Here is a 16,138-nt window from a genome sequence, read left to right as displayed (position 1 = left end):
CTTACTCGTGTTTTCTGATTCCACTGTGTTTTGTGTGCTTCAGAGTTATGGCGAGGAATCTCTGCTGTCATTAGGGATAAATAAGTGGGGTATTTTTGTCTGACAACCTCCTAGATTGTCCATTAATTATATTATTTAAAAAACCCCATCAGATAAATGTATAACTGCTCACAAAACCCGTGTGCCTGACAGATTCATGAAGAAAATTGCACATAGCCCTTCCTCCCAAGTAATTTCACCATGGTGCACACACAAGATGTATGTATATCAATGGGATTTTTTGTCAGGGGAGTGGGGTAGGTGGGGATAGGAAAAGCAAGATAGGATACTACAATCCACTCAACCTACACACAACGTATATGGTGTCTGAATTAGAGTTTAATGTTGTGTTTCTGTTGAGTCACATCTCTGTAGAAGATTGAATCTGAACCCTTAACAATTCAGGGTGCTATTGCAGTTACACTAGTTCCCAGATCCTTTTGATGTAGACATGATAGATCAGCTACATATTGAATCAATGTCAAATCAGCACAACACATAGCAAAGAAGCCGTGCAGGGTAGGTATGCTACATCCTGTGGAACTAAGTACACACTATGAAAGGTTAATATGTGTACTAATCGTAATGATTGCTCTCTTTTTGTTTTACGATTTTAAATTCCCCACTCCTCTTTGTTATGATTCACGTAGTGCAAAAATTGGGATGTTTTAGGTAAGCCGTCTATTGCCATCATCTGACTTTGCTTCTAATACAATCCCTTCTCCCAAATCAGTTTTAAGAAAATATTGTGCCAAATGTGAAATGTCATTACAACCCCCTTGCGATTAATATGTTATTGACAGCAGCAGATTACAGAGCTGTCTCCTAGGAGTGAAACTGCAGAGTAAATGCTGCTGTTTATTAACGTGCTCACAATGCATCCAGTGTTCCTCTGTAGAGAAGTGAAAGGAGGCAGCACAGGGAGTCTCTTTCCCACCAGTGACAGTTCTCTATCTCTTGTTCTAGTTCAGGAGTTTTACTTCCAGTTCAGATGGGGATTCAGATAGTCATTAATCACTTGGTTTGATTTAAAATCCCTCCTCCCAAACTTGTATTCTGTATTTTGGTTGCTCTTGGTATTATGCGTGTTTGTGTGTGTAAAATACCAAGAGCAACCAATATATATAAAATTGTATAAAGCGTTTGAGACAAAAAATATTTTAGCCAAAGGCTGAGGGTGGGTCAGCAGTGGAACTGTATTCTGAAACCCATCTCTCTTGAATGAAATACTGTGTAAATTATTTCTGCATTGTTCACATGTTTTGTTCTCCTCCATAAAGTTCATTCTCTTTGAGTTTCTTTTTCCCATGGAGTTTTCTTTAATTTCTTTAATTTCTTTGGCACATGATATATTATTTGCATGAATTGAATATCTATGCAAGTCTCTCCCCCCCCCCCGGTCCTCCTCCCTATAAATTAGTTCCACTTCCAGCCATTCCAGAGAGGGAACTCTCTCCCTCTCTGCCAGTTTTAACTCAAGCCCACCACATGTTCATACATCCTTTATACACCTGGATCAGCTTCTGCAAATATTCTTCACTTTTCTGGGAAAGGATGTACATTTGAGAGGTGTGTAAATATGTGCATTCATTTGTCTGTCTACGTATTTTAAATGTATATATAATAAGAATATTAGTTCCAGTACTAAAATGTTTACATGTTAAGAATAGCATGACATCAACTCTTTAAGAGATTAATAATCTCTTAAACTTGCTTTGAGATTATTGAACACCATTGCTAAAGGAACATTGAGGCGTAAGGCTTGGAGAGCTTTGTTCCAAGTTGCTCTGGCCAAAGACTGAGCTAGATGTTATGGCTGGGTGTATGGATATAATTTTAACATCAAAAGGGGTATGTAATTTATCTCCTATCTGCCAAAGTTGTTTTTTGCCCATCCTGGCTCCAGTATCAGAAGTGAGCCAGGCTGGGGTACCTGGGGTGAGGGGCTACAACAGCGATGCAGAACATCAGGCCTAGGGGCCAAATCTGGCCCTCCAGGGTCCCAGTGGGCCTCCAGGTTGCCCCAGATGCCCCCACCCCCTTTCTTCCAACCATTTATCATTTGGTGGCTTCCCACCAAATATGTGCAGTTTGATGGGAAACTGCATTTGTGCAGTTTTCCCCCATTCTAAAAGGTTGAAATGCCTTTCCTAAGACTTAGTTACTGGCAGGAAGAGCTTTAAGCTACAATAGTTGTTGCTTCTGGCCCTGCCTCTTTTGCCTCCAGCCAGCCCACCATTGGACTGTGGCCCCTGAGAACTTCTCCAAAATGGAATTTGGCCTTCAGGCTGAAAGAGGTTCTGTTCCTCTGGACTATAGGGAAGTGGAGATGGGGAGGGTTAGCTGTCCTCATCTGCATGCCCATTTTGATTATGCCTATTTTGATGCCCACCCCAGCTTTATATGTGAATAGGGGCAGACATGTAACAAACAAATGTATATGTCTAGTTTGACTTGGGCTGTGTATTACAAATTAACCAGTCTACACAGCAGGCAGTGGCTTGGAAGCAACTTAATGTGCATGGCTGTGAGGCAACGATAGTTCAGTCAATCTACAGATTTATTGATACAGTCAACAGACCTTGCAATAAAATGTATACCTCAGGAAACATGCACAAATAAAGTCCAAAACATACATTCACATTACAGGAGTAAAGTCTTCTGCAGTTGAGGCAAAGCATGCTATGTGGCAACTCTGTGAGACCAAAGTAGTGTGATTTAGTAAGGTCATCATCAAAGACTTGGATTTGTGATCTCTGAAACTGAGGGCCACAATAGCCACAGGTTATTATTTGAATCCCCAAGCTTGCTGACTTGCCACCTGGATCTGCTGCTATCATGGCAGCCAAGTCCCATTGAAGAGTTCTTACACAACTCTCTAGTACAAGAGTGGGCAATGTTTGGCCTACAACTTCCACCGTCCCTCATCATTGCCTCTCCTGACCAGAACTGATGGGAGTTGTAGGTCAAAACATCTGGAGAGCCACAAGCTGTCTATCCCTGCTCTAGTAGAATAGGTATGAATCTGTTTCTAGCTTTTGCATTCACATTACAACTCTCTTTTGTAAGATTACATCCTTTCTGATATCTTAACAAGGTTTCTCTGTGAATTACACAAATAGAAGTTGCCTCCTGAATATTGTGGAAAGCCATTTATTTTGCTGAGTTGCAAAGAGTTACTACTATTAAGCCCAGCTTTGCAAAGTATTCAGATGATACAAAGATTCTGTCATGGAATGATTGTTCAAAGCATTTGGTTTTATATTTCTTTGCTCTCTTTAGTAAGCATGAAGACAGGCTCTCAGATACACTATTTAGGACTGCTAAGGTCAACAAAAGTACTTTATTTAAGAAATTTCTTTCTGACTTTTCATTATAAAATAATCCCAACACAGGGTACAAGCAATAAAACATAGTAAAATTGACCAAAAAATATAAACAGAGAGGAATAGTAACAGATAAATGGTTTACACAATGTAGCAAAAGGCTGTGATTTACAATCATTCAGCCTGTGTAAACAAATAGGTCTTTAACTGGTGCTGAAAGCTTCTAAGACTTGGCGCCACCTATATATGAGTTCCACAGTCGAGTGCCCATATCAAGAATGCCCTCACTTGGGTCGTATACAATATTTAGTATCCTGTCTTTCAGCCCTCAAAAAGACCCTGAGGCAACTTTGAATTTTGCCCAGAAACAAACTGGTAACCACTAAACCTTCTTCAGCATAGGTGTAATATGCTTTGCTTTCTCAGAAACACAACATTTGCAAGTTGGTAATAACTGCAACTCAGCTTGTGACCCCTGAAGTGGGGTACTTATTCGCTGCTTATTTAGACATCCAACATTTTGTTTCCCCTCCCCACATTCTGGAGTTTGCAGCTGCAGGCAGGTGTAAAAACAGCTGCATCGTGCTCCTGATTGATTGATTGATTGATTGATTGCATTTATATCCCACCTTTTTTCCTCTTGCAAAGAACCCAAGGTGGCTTACACCATCCTCCTCCTCCTCCATTTTATCCTTACAACAACAACCCTGTGAGGTAGGTTGGGCTGGTTGGCTTCCGTGTGTGGCTGGTGGCCTGCATTTCCTTTGGTGGGGAATGAGTTGTGTAGGGTATTATGAGCTTCACAACAAACCAAGTGTGAAGTGTATTTCTAATAAAAAGTTATAGGAAGATTTCTCTAGAATGGCTTTTGCTTGGTCTTCCAACCTTGGACAATGAAGTAATAGGGGAAACAGGATCTGTGGGTCCCTCAAGGTCCACTGTTGCTGAAGGTCCCGATGTAGTTTCTGTGGAGATGCTGGAGGTGTCTAGGGTAGAGCTGGAGTCAGGGTGTCGTAGGATCTTTGGTCTCCACAACATCAGTGTCTTCTTCTGTGGAGTCATCCTGGCTTGGGTCTGGGTTGGGCATGACACCATAGTGCAAGAGGGAAGGAGGCTAAACCTTCCTTCTGTGCTGTTTTCCCACTGAAAATCACCAATCCCCCAAAGCTGCTGTTTGTCTTTATTGGAGAACAGGGTACCAGGATTGGGGACCCCTGCCCTGCTTTTGAGAGATTCAATTGCAGAACTCCCACATCAGTTGAACTGTAAATCAAATTCTTCCACCACCATCCTCCATGATTTAAGACTAAAGTTTCCTGATTTCTCAGAAATTACAAGTGGCTATCATATTCTTCTTTTAGAGAATGTGCCCTAGCATTTGAATACATTTTATATGTAAGATACAATGTGATTACCAACATCATGTGTTTTAGGTGAGTAGGAGAGTTTTTTGATGGCTGAAGGATACCTTAAGCTCTGGAAGAATTAGTATTAATAAACATATACTACATAAAAGCAGAGAAGTAGCAAAACACCTGAGATGTTTATCACTCTATATGTTGTGCGATCTGACTGAAGCTAGTGTGTTTTGAGCTAGGTGGCAAAAAGGTTTTGGCATCCAGTGTCTGTTTCCAGTGGTCCAAAATATTTTTAAAGTATTTAAATATTTGTTTTCAGATCTCCATGCTTGTTCGATACTTACTATTTGTAGTTTCATCTGCCCAGAGCAGCATTGTAATTTGTGTCCCATGCGGATTTTCACACAAGGATTAATAGCACATTTCTATAAATTATATTAATTTAACTTATTTGTCTAACTGTTGTTCTGCAGCAAGTAGCACGAATGTTCCCAGATTCTTGGCTGTGTGGTCCTTGTTGCAGTTGGAAGCAGAACAGAAACATCTGAAAAGCATTATTTGGATTATGCATGCTGGGGCATCTAATCTTACCTTTAGGATCCGGTTCCTAAATCACAATTCTTCTCACCCTTTGTATTCCCTAACGTGACACTGCTTCTAGTTATGCTTTCAGTAAGAGGATTCTTTTGATAATACCCAGTATAAATTAAAGTGACAAGTGGATGTAAGCTGGAGACATAAGTCTTTTCCATATAATTAATAATGAAAGTAATCACATCTAGTGATACAAAATGGGAAATAAAGCCAATTTTGAGACCTATCCAGTACGAGGGTTTTTTTTGTGTGTTTTTGATTTTGTTTAAGAATGAACAGTTGATGAGTCTGCACTTGTATATCACTTTCTCTAAGAAGGTTTTTTGGTTGTGTTCTTTTTAGAAATTCCTTCTCTCTCTCTGCTTTCAGAGTATGATATCATCCATTGTAAATAGCACATACTATGCCAATGTGTCAGCAACCAAGTGCCAGGAGTTTGGGAGATGGTATAAAAAGTACAAGAAGATTAAAGGTAAATTGATTTTAGTTGTTATTCATTGCAAAGCCTCTGACAGATCTTGAATGCTTTGAAATTCATTATTCTATAATGATCAAGTAACACTTTATAAAGGGTGATTTGTATACAGCATCAGTATATTTCCAGATACAAAGGTTTTCTTTGGTTTAAGCAGCCACTGTGTGAACTTGAACAATTTTTATAAGTGTTGTGTCTCAAGATAAAAATGGGAATAGTTGTAAGTGCTGTTTATATATGCACTCAGCTTAAAGAGAATCAAAGCACAGCTTCAAGGCCGTTATGTGGATCGCTTCTACTTGTAAGAGGAAAGGGGATGGTTTTCCTATTGCATTGGATTGTGGTGTAAGAGCACCTTCAAACATGCTAGAAAGCCTTTCCTGTGGTGTTCTCAGAGATGCCATTACAACCACCAAGTAGTTCTAGCATATTACAGGCTTCCACTTTCTTCCTTTCTTTGCATTCTGTTTTTAAAGCTTTATTTTCTCTCTTTTTTAGTTAGTAAGTGTACAGTTAAATTGCTGAATGCAATGAAAGCAGAATGAGACCTTGATTTCAATCGAGAGGTCAAGGATCTATGCCCGAAGCGTTTTCTGGATAACTGTGTGTGTGCTGTCAAATAGATTCAGCCTGTTTATAGCTGCTCGAAAGAGAGTGTGTATGTCTGTATGTGTACACATACATACACTGTATGTGTATGCTTGAGGAGGAAGGGAAGGTTAAGGTATGTGTGAAATAAACACAAGCTGCTCTAAAATGGTTCAAGTGGTGTTGATTCATCAGCTAAACTAGTGGGAGGGGAAACAACAATGAAAAAAATTCACCACAGGTATAGTTGTGCATGAAATATAAACAGATTCAGAACTTTATTATTGTCATCTAAAACCATCTCAAAGGGATGATTTTGGTATTTTTAATTTCACATCTTCTCAATTTCTTATGATTTTCATTTCCACTTCATAACCTAATGTTTATAAATGAGAATTTATTTCATATGTGAGATCAGTGATTGTTTGTAAACTTCAGTCTCAATGCATTCCTTCAAGTTAAAAAAAAAAAAGGTTGACGGATTGTGAATCTGGTCAGCAAGATTAGCAAGTATTCAGGGTCAATCCAGCTGAGGCAGCCATTGATGTCATTGGGACTAACACATGTACCTAAACTCTAAAGCTTTGGCCATTTGAAACGAAAAGCATTTTTTTCTAATTTACTATTGCAAATGGAAAGTAGAGGACGGTTTCAAAATTATTTTATTGGCATTGCAAGTTGAACATAATCTGCTGTGTGAAATGTGTTTCTTATTTATCCACTAATGTCTCTTTTAATAAAGCAGTGGGAACTAACTGGTTCCTTCTTAATCAAAACCATGATTTCCTAAACTTAAGCTATGTGATTCTGTTACAAGTTGCCACATATAGATCTCTTTGGTCAACCTTTCCCCCCTCCCACTCTATCGAAATAAACAAACAGTAAAATAATTATACATACTGGAAGATCAAAGTAAATATGACTAAAGCACAGCAAAATTTTTTAAAACCCTCTGGAAGAAGAAAAGCATTAGGTTGCAGAACGTATACTTAACATTTAAACAAATATAAGAAACTGAACAATCAATAATTTGATATCATTAGCAACAGATGTAAAAGCTATACGCAAGGAGGACTTGAAATAAACATGCTCAGTGTATAGTTTGTGGAACCCATTACAAATGCAGCAGAACTATTTAGGCTTGAAATATTTTAAAGTTTTCACTTAGTTCATGGCAGTCTGTCATTATATCAGTCATATTTAATTTTTTGGAGGTTGGTTACCTGCATGTGCAACTTCATATAGGTTTCTAAAAATATGTTTGGGTGCAGTAATTCATTAAAGTCAGTGTGAGAAAATCCATGCACTATAGTGGAATCACTTGCTCTCTTACAGGGCTGTTTTATACTGTAACCCTCCTTCCCTTTTACTTTCCTTCCTTTCCTCCCTAATAGTGTCTTCTTTGCATTGTAAGCTTGCAAGGAGGGCTGCTTCTGGTCCTCCTCCTCCTCCTCCAGCTCTACAGTGCCTAGCAATTTAGGTGCTCAATAAATAATAATAATAATAATAATAATAATAATAATAATAATAAAACTACATTTTTACTGCCATTGAGTTCTCTTCTGCTATGTGTGCACTGTTAATGTGAGACAGAGAGCATAGGAGAAACTGAATGTATAACCTTGCTCATGTAAGTTTTTCATTCACATTATACACCAATTTTAGCACAAGCCAATTAAAGCCTCACGTGCGAAGGCCTCTTTAGTTAACAGTTAGCGTAAACATTGACTTTGGAAATAGCTTACATGATGGATGCAATTCTTTTTTTGCCTGCTAGTATAATTCTCCATGTATGACTGACTATTCCCCATGACAGAGTAGGATGGGTGCAATTCAGAAAAAAATGTTATTTTTATGTATACCTTTGTTGTTCATTTTCAGTATATAAATGAGAGAGTAATTTTCTTCACTAGGCATTGCTTTAAATGGTTTTGATATTCAATTTACAATGCAGTCTTATACATGTTTACTCAGAGGTCAGCCACACTGAGTTCAATGGAACTTACTCCTAGGTAAGGATGTATAGGATTACAGCCTAAGTGGCTAAATATACATGGTAGAAATGGCAAAATTATATGGTAGGTTGAGCTGAGTAGGTTAATGTGAATGTGAATATTTTCTATACCTCTCAAGTGTAGAGGAGTTGCTTTAGCATGCATGCTCCAGAGTTTGAATTTCATTAATTTGCAGTTACGCTAACACCTTCTACACCCATTTTATCAGTGCAGGGGAGAATAAAGTATTTATGCCAGTTTCTGTTTCCTTATAAAATTTGAGAGATTATAACAAATCTTAGTATATCAATGAAAAGCCCACTGTTGATTGTGTAGTAAGTATATAATATTTGTAACACTAAATTTTGATTTGCTTAATGAATGGAAAATTAAACTGTCTAAACAAAGTCTTATCATATGGCAGTTTAAAATAAAGTTGCTAAGGGCACAATCCGATGCATGTTTAGACAGGAGAAAAGTCCTACAACTGTGAGCACTCTCTAGCCAGCAGTTGTAGGACTTCTTTCTGTAAAAACATGCATCGGATATGCTCTAGAGGAAATAAAATTATCTGACATCCCCCCTACCCCCGCCAAATGTCTGTTAATTTTTGGATATTTGGTTTTCCTTGACTTTTCAGTAGTTACACATTTTATCTATTTGAATGCAGTGTTCATCTTTGAAAATGCATTTCCTGAAATAGAGATGGAAATTTTCTATCATACCATTTTCCAGTGTGCCCAAATATTGCCTGCAACATAGTGTGTGTGTGTGTGTGTGTGTGTGTATGTCTGTTAACATATTTACAGATGTTTGTTAAATATGCTAAACATCAGACATTATTTTCAAATATTTTTTGTTGCTCTAGAAGTGGGTTTTCTTCACTGCCCACCAATTTAGCTCAGTACTATAACATGCATTGTGTTCAGCTATTTAAGAAAGATATGTAGTTTGTGGGTTATTCATGTTAAAAAGTGCTGTTTGAATGGGCCATCAGTGGAAGTTGCTGGAGAAGCTCCTGTGATCTGCAGATGGGTTCTGGGTAGCAAGGATTATTGGATCATTAACAGACATAGTGGATGATGTCCCAGTTGCGCAACATTTTTTCACTTGTACGTAGTTACAGGAGATCACTTGAGGAGTCATCCCATGGCTGCCAAGTGTTATGGTGGAACTGTCCCTTTGGCCTCACAAATCACAGATGTGCAAATACAGTTTTCTTGGCCTGAGACCAGACAGTAAATAGCATTGATGAATGGTTGGGGTAAACACAAAGTTAAATGTTGACTGGAAATGAGATTTCTGAAATTACCCCCTTGCTCATAATTGGGTTAAGTGGGTTGTGATTAAAAGAAATAAGTAATTAAGATAATCACAGTTTTTCAATGTTACCACATGAAAAGCACCTCCCAGGCACTAGAGTGGTTCTCCGAAGTCGAGGCTGGTAATTATGTAGTCTATGTAACAACATACCCACCGGAGTAGACTACAGTAGAACTGCCTCCTTGAGGCTGGTGGTGGTATTGTGTCTTTATAAACTCTTATTCCTTCAGTGGCCATGGGTATATGGCATCAACTCTCCAAAAGCCTGGATATAATCAAAAGTATTTCCTCTATCTACGCCTGTATTAATGCTGAAGTTATGCCGTATTAAAAGCTGCTACATATCAGTGTATATAAGTATTTTCTGTGGTAAAATAGTAAATCAAAGATGCTCCAATGGCAACCTTAACATTTGCTTTTTAATAGGGTTCCACAAAAGCCTGTTAGCATTGAGGGGCAGACTATCCAAAATCCACGGGCTTAAAATACACGAGATAATAACCCTGTGAAATATGATCCGGGCTGCATTGTTAGAAAGTGACATCGCCTGCCAACAGATTGAAAAAAATATTGGGTAATGACATTTTCCATGCAGAACAGCCCTTACTGGGGAAGATTTAAAATAGAAGTGTTTTAAAATGACTAGAAGTGTGTTTCTGGTGTGGGGGTGAAAAAAGGGCCCTGATAATAAGGGGAAATGCATTGTAGTGAACACTAGCCAGATCGTATGTGTGTTATTGCTATATGGGCTAGCAATGAAAAGGTTGATGGCCTAGCAACATTTCCATTTTAAAACTTTATTTTTATAGGGCTGTATAACTAAACTAAAAAACTGGGTCTGTGTGGAAACTTGGCAAGAATAGCTTCAACCTAGAAATGTATTTTAGGTTTTGCAAACTTTCAACTATATTTGGCTGCATTAATTAACAGATTTGGGTACCTATTTTTAAAATTCTTTAAAAGTAATTAGTAAAAAAAAAAAGTCAATCTTAACATTGGAGTAAACAGTTTTTGATTTTACAGCTGCATAAATGTAGGCATAATTTTGTACCCTAATATTGTTTGTTGAAAGAAAGCAAAATATCAGGTGTTTGATTTTATAGTAATTTTTATAGATTTTTTTTTTACATAACCAACCCTCTAAAGCAAATATTTCACTGTTCACAAGTTACCATGTCAAAACTGAGTTGCTGTAATTTCACTAGAAGGTTTGGAAGGTTTTTAGAGCTGATTCGGATGTTGCACATTAGCAGGGATTAAGATATGAGAACCCCTTGCACTTCTGAATCCCTACTATACATGTATTGTTTAAAGTGTGTTGAGACAACAGGGTGTGTGTTCCACTCTTCATTTTGGAACAAGAATCTGTCTATGTGATGTGCAGAAGGCACCCATAAATACTTGCATGGGAGAAAGAACGTCCTAGTTCAAAGATTGAAGATTTGGTGAACTGGTTTGAGTTATTAATTGCCTGTGATGTTTTTACTTGTGTATTGGTTTTGGGTGTGGATATTTTGTGTTCTAAATTGTTTGAATACTGTGAACTGCTTGTTTTAATACTGTGAAGTTGCTAAGAAGCAGTATATAAATTGAAGAAATAATAAAAGTAACAACAACAAATGGGAAAGCAAGGGGGCAGAAGTTTTCCATACATCTTCTGCCCACAAGATGCTGCTGTGCACAGTTAAGGTGACTGTATGGATGCGAATCTGTGGAACTGGATGTACATACCCAAGCATGTGCAAATAATACATGCGAGACATCTGATGTGATTCCAGTTGCCTCAGCACAGTGCCATAGAGCTGTATGCCTTTTTGCAGACAGGAATGTATGTCCTCAAGCCCTACCTTGGACCACTGCATGTGATTTTGGCAAACAACTTGCCATCAGGACAATCTTGTTGCATATAACTATCTTAGTTGGGGTACAAGTGTTTGGAAGCTCAGTCTTCGAATTTGCCTTTGCAGCAATAAAATAATAACACAATTGTCAGTGGTTTGGCTGGGAGACTGAAGCAAGAGGCAAACCCAGGTCTTGAAATCCAGTATTTTAGTATTTTGTTCCTTATATCTTTTTCATATAAACTTCACTACATATAGCATTTATGGAGGGTAGACATTACTAATTTTACTTCACTGTAGAGTATTGTGGCATTAGTTGACTTAGCATTCAACTGAAAGCATTACAAATTGTATCTGTTCATTTAAAAATCCTGCTGTGTGTTCCAGTCGAATCATGATATTCTTACGTTCTTTTTCTTTTTTTTTAACAGTGGAACGAGTTGAAAGAGACAACCTGTCAGAATATTGTGTTCTTGGTCAACGTCCCATGCACTTACCAAATATCAACCAGTTGGCAACCTTGGGCAAAACAAATGAACAGTCTCCTCATGGTCAAATACACCATAGTACTCCAATCAGAAATCAAGTGCCAACATTGCAGCCAATCATGAGCCCTGGTCTTCTTACACCCCAACTCAGCCCACAACTTGTCAGGCAGCAGATAGCAATGGCCCACTTGATAAACCAGCAGATTGCAGTAAGTCGACTACTGGCTCATCAACACCCGCAGGCGATTAATCAACAGTTTCTAAATCATCCGCCCATCCCTAGAACGGTCAAACCAGAGCCAACAAACTCATCAGTGGAAGTCTCTCCAGATATCTACCAGCAAGTGAGGGATGAGTTGAAGAGGGCCAGCGTATCCCAAGCTGTTTTTGCAAGAGTGGCTTTCAATCGTACCCAGGTATCATTATTTATTTATTTATTTATTTATTTTGAAGCATTTTGCCCCACTCTTCAGCTGAAAAATACTCTCAAAGCAGCTTACAGAGATCAGTTATAAGATATTCTCTACCCTCAGGCTTACAATCTAAAAGGCATGATACAAAAGGAAAAGTGATTGGGAGGAAGGAGGAAAAAAGAGTACTCGGGCACTAGATCTTACTTATTTTTATTCCAATTCCATATTTCCCTTCTAATACTGGAATAAGTTTTCATTCTGGGGTATAGGTATAGAAGAGGCACATCTCTTCTTGTAATCTAGTGTTGACACATTATAGCAAACATTTAAAATGGTAGTTTTGAATATATACTTGACACCTGATCCAGATGACCACCGAGAGAAAGGAAGATAATATCTAGATTGGATTCCTGCATTGAACATGGGGTTGGACTCGATGGCCTTGTAGGCCCCTTCCAGCCCTACTATTCTATGATTCTAGATTTATTTTCTCCATCCCTCACTAATGTAGAGAAAGAAGGGTGTTCCCAAATAATCTCTATGATCTTTCTGGTTCTTAGTATGGTCAAGGAATAAAGGACAGGTCTAGTCTTTTACCAGTATCTCTTCATGCTCTGTGTTTTCATTCTCCCCTTGCCATTTTAAATCAGTAAGTGCACAGTCCTATGGGACTGCTGCCCACTAGATGGAAGCCTATGATCTTGGGGGTTTCCAAGGATCCTGTGCTCTGTCAGGCTGCCGCCAGCAGGGCAGGAGGAGCACTGGAGGCGATCTTTGCCTGTCTGTCCTCCTTTTTTAATTTTTTCTCTAGTGGCATTGCTGGAGGTGGGGGCAGGGCTGGAGAAGCCACAAAGTGAATCCTGGCCTCTCCTCTCTGCTCTCCTCCCCACCCACCTAAATGCCTCTGTTTTGACCTCTACGAGGTCATCCAAGATTGCTTTGGCAACCTCAGAAAACAGCTGACATGGTTCTTTCCTCAGTGGCTGCAAGGGAGCAAGGGGAGGGATCTCCGAGTCCCCCTCCAGAAGTCATAGGAGCGTCTACAGCTTTGGGAGGGGGAATTCAAAAAATGCTTTTTCCATGGGACACTTGCCCAGGGCCCAGAGGAGTGTTCCTTAAATCTGAGATGTCTGTGTTAATTTTACAATGCTTTGTTTCCAAATGAACATACCATAAGTAAAACATTATGGCTGCTTGTTCTCATAAAGACTAATTAGATCATCAAAAGTTGCCCATGTGGGTTCAAACTACATGATACATGGAATTCTGTGTTTCTTTGCCTGGCCAGGCTATAAGTAGAAGTGAGGTGTGCAGACAGAGACTGCTTAATTCTTTCCCCTCTGGTCCATTTCAACTCAAAATCACCCCCCGCCCATCTCTTCCCCATATTTTTCCACTTGCAGCTGAAAAAGCAGCTTAGGGGAGGATGATTTTTGAGCTGGGGTGGGGGGGACCAACGGAAATAATTTATCAGCCTTTTGCCAGCTTCCCTTCTTCCACTTGTAACAGCCTACCTAGCCGGCTTTGGGTTCATAAAACACAGAAATCTTGTAACATGTAATTTGAGCTGTAGTGTAGGGTCTAACTATATGCAATACGCACATATGTGTGTAACAAAAGCCTGATAGGGAAAACCAGCTTTGTGAGGGGGCAGTTTGGAATAGAGAAGCTGTAGGGGAATGGGTGTATAACCCCTTCCCTGCCTTCTGTTTCTCCGCTCCAAATCAGCTCCCCAATTTGCTTTTCACCCTGTGGGTTTCTAAGTGTATGACTGTGAGAGTTAAAAATGTGTCTGGAACTCTGTGCATGGGTGAAGTTTGAGATCCTGTCCGGAGCAGAAATGACAGATCGGGAAGGGATTAAGCATATCTATGTAACAGTTTGAAGGCCCTCCCATCTATGTCTCCTTTCAAAGCTGCCTTTCCCTAGGAAAAGCAACCGCTGGAGTTTTGTTTCAGGTCTGTGCATGCATGTAACATGTAGTTCCACTCTGAGGTAATGTATATGAAACATTTTGAACACTTCCAGTGCGCTATATAAATGTTGTTGTTGTTGTTGTTATTATTATTGTTATTGGGAAATACCTATTTTACTCTAAAATGTTTTGTCCCAGAAGGCATTATGTTTATACTTATAGCTGTATGAATAAATATACTACATGGCTGCCATTCCATGCAATTGTACAGAACAACATATCTCAGCTCCATTCTTGAATCTCAAAGCATTGTAACAGTTGGCCAGGAGTAATAGCAAAGATGGCAATATCTTCTATATTTTATCTCTTGGAGGACTGCTCCTTACACAGCAATGGCCAATTGTCTGTTCCACTGGATTAATGATTTTCTTTGGCACTGCCATATTGGAAATGCCATGTTATGTGGGAACTAATTAACGTTGCAGCATACTTTCATTACTTCCTTTCTGCTATTAAATTTATAAGATGTCTACAGCCAGCAAAAACATTCACTTTGAATCAACATGACTGCATTTTTCGGGTTAGCCTTGAGGATATCAAATAAAAATTATAGTGGAATGCATGAGTATTTCCTTTTTAAAATGCTGCTTTTAATTTGGAAAAGCATTTCATCCCCCTGGGATCATAACCTGTTGTGTGTGTATATAAAGTCCAGCATATTAAATGTAGATAGTATTGACAGAGTGACATATTTTGAACTTGAGCAAGAGGTCAGCAGTAATACTGGCTTTGTAGATTTTCTACTGCTGTTACTGAATAAAATGCTGCATTTTAGCAAGGGTATTAAAGCTATAATAATAGTAGCTAAGCCTGCATACAAATACAAAACCATTCCCAGGGTCAAAAGATCTGAAAACTACAAATTTCACTGTAGTAAGCAGAGTACAAAACTGGAATTGGTGTACAATTAAAATTAGTGAAACAGTAACTGAAGTGTCAAATATTCAGAAGAGCGATAAGGCAAATGTTCCTGCAGTCTTCCTAAGAAACTATACATGTACTGAACTGCCCTATAACATTTCAAGTCGAGATCATTCTTCTCCTTGCTCTGTGACTGAATTTTTCCTCTTTGCCACAGTAACTTAACTACCACATACCATTTTTTTAAAAAAGTATCAATCTGGCGTTGGAGCCCAGTGGAGCTCTTTAAAGTCCTAACTGAAAATAAAATTAGCGTGCAATCCTATACCCGCTGACCTGATGAAAGTAGCTCTTTTGAACTAAATGGAACTTACTTCTGAACAGAGGTGTATAGGATTGGGCTGTTAATGTTTGATTTCAAAGTGACTCTGGTTTAATATAAAATAGTAGATTTTTATTTTATTTATTTATCTGTGGCATTTATATACCGCTGAATATAATAAAATCTCTCAATGGTATCACTTCCCAAAAACAACAGACAACAAAAAACGTCGAGGAACATTGGACCTCACAGTGTTAACAAGCCCTCAAGGAGAAAATAGAAGAGAAAGCAAAACAGAAATGTAAAATGCATCAGTGAAAAATTGATTTCATAGTAAATAATACAAGGGTCTCATGAACCCCATTAGCTGAATAGGCTAATAGAACATTATATATAAGAAATCAGTGTTACACACTCCTGTGTTACGATAAAGCTGGCTTGGAGCAGATTTAAACCCCTAGGGTAACATTTGTTCCTGTGATCCAGTGGACCCCTGTAGTTCTTTGCAATGTGTTTTTAAAAAATTTTGTTTTTTTACACA

At 38.6% G+C, this 16,138-nt stretch overlaps 1 protein-coding gene across 1 annotated transcript in view; it reads left to right on the top strand.

Annotated features, from left to right (window-relative positions):
* Positions 1 to 16,138, top strand: part of SATB2 (SATB homeobox 2) — a 183,612-nt gene that overhangs the window by 85,591 nt on the left and 81,883 nt on the right. Inside the window, exons 5-6 of the mRNA XM_084829960.1 lie at positions 5,687 to 5,789; positions 11,970 to 12,442. Of these exons, the coding sequence (XP_084686086.1) occupies positions 5,687 to 5,789; positions 11,970 to 12,442 (576 nt within the window). The remainder of the gene's footprint in view (positions 1 to 5,686; positions 5,790 to 11,969; positions 12,443 to 16,138) is intronic.

Source organism: Heloderma suspectum, chromosome 1, assembly GCF_057233095.1.
Source record: "Heloderma suspectum isolate Gila_16-S chromosome 1, 16-S_ref, whole genome shotgun sequence".
NCBI classification, from domain to species: domain Eukaryota; kingdom Metazoa; phylum Chordata; class Lepidosauria; order Squamata; family Helodermatidae; genus Heloderma; species Heloderma suspectum.
The sequence above is the reverse complement of the archived record's forward strand: the minus strand, read 5'-3'. Positions and strand labels throughout refer to the sequence as shown.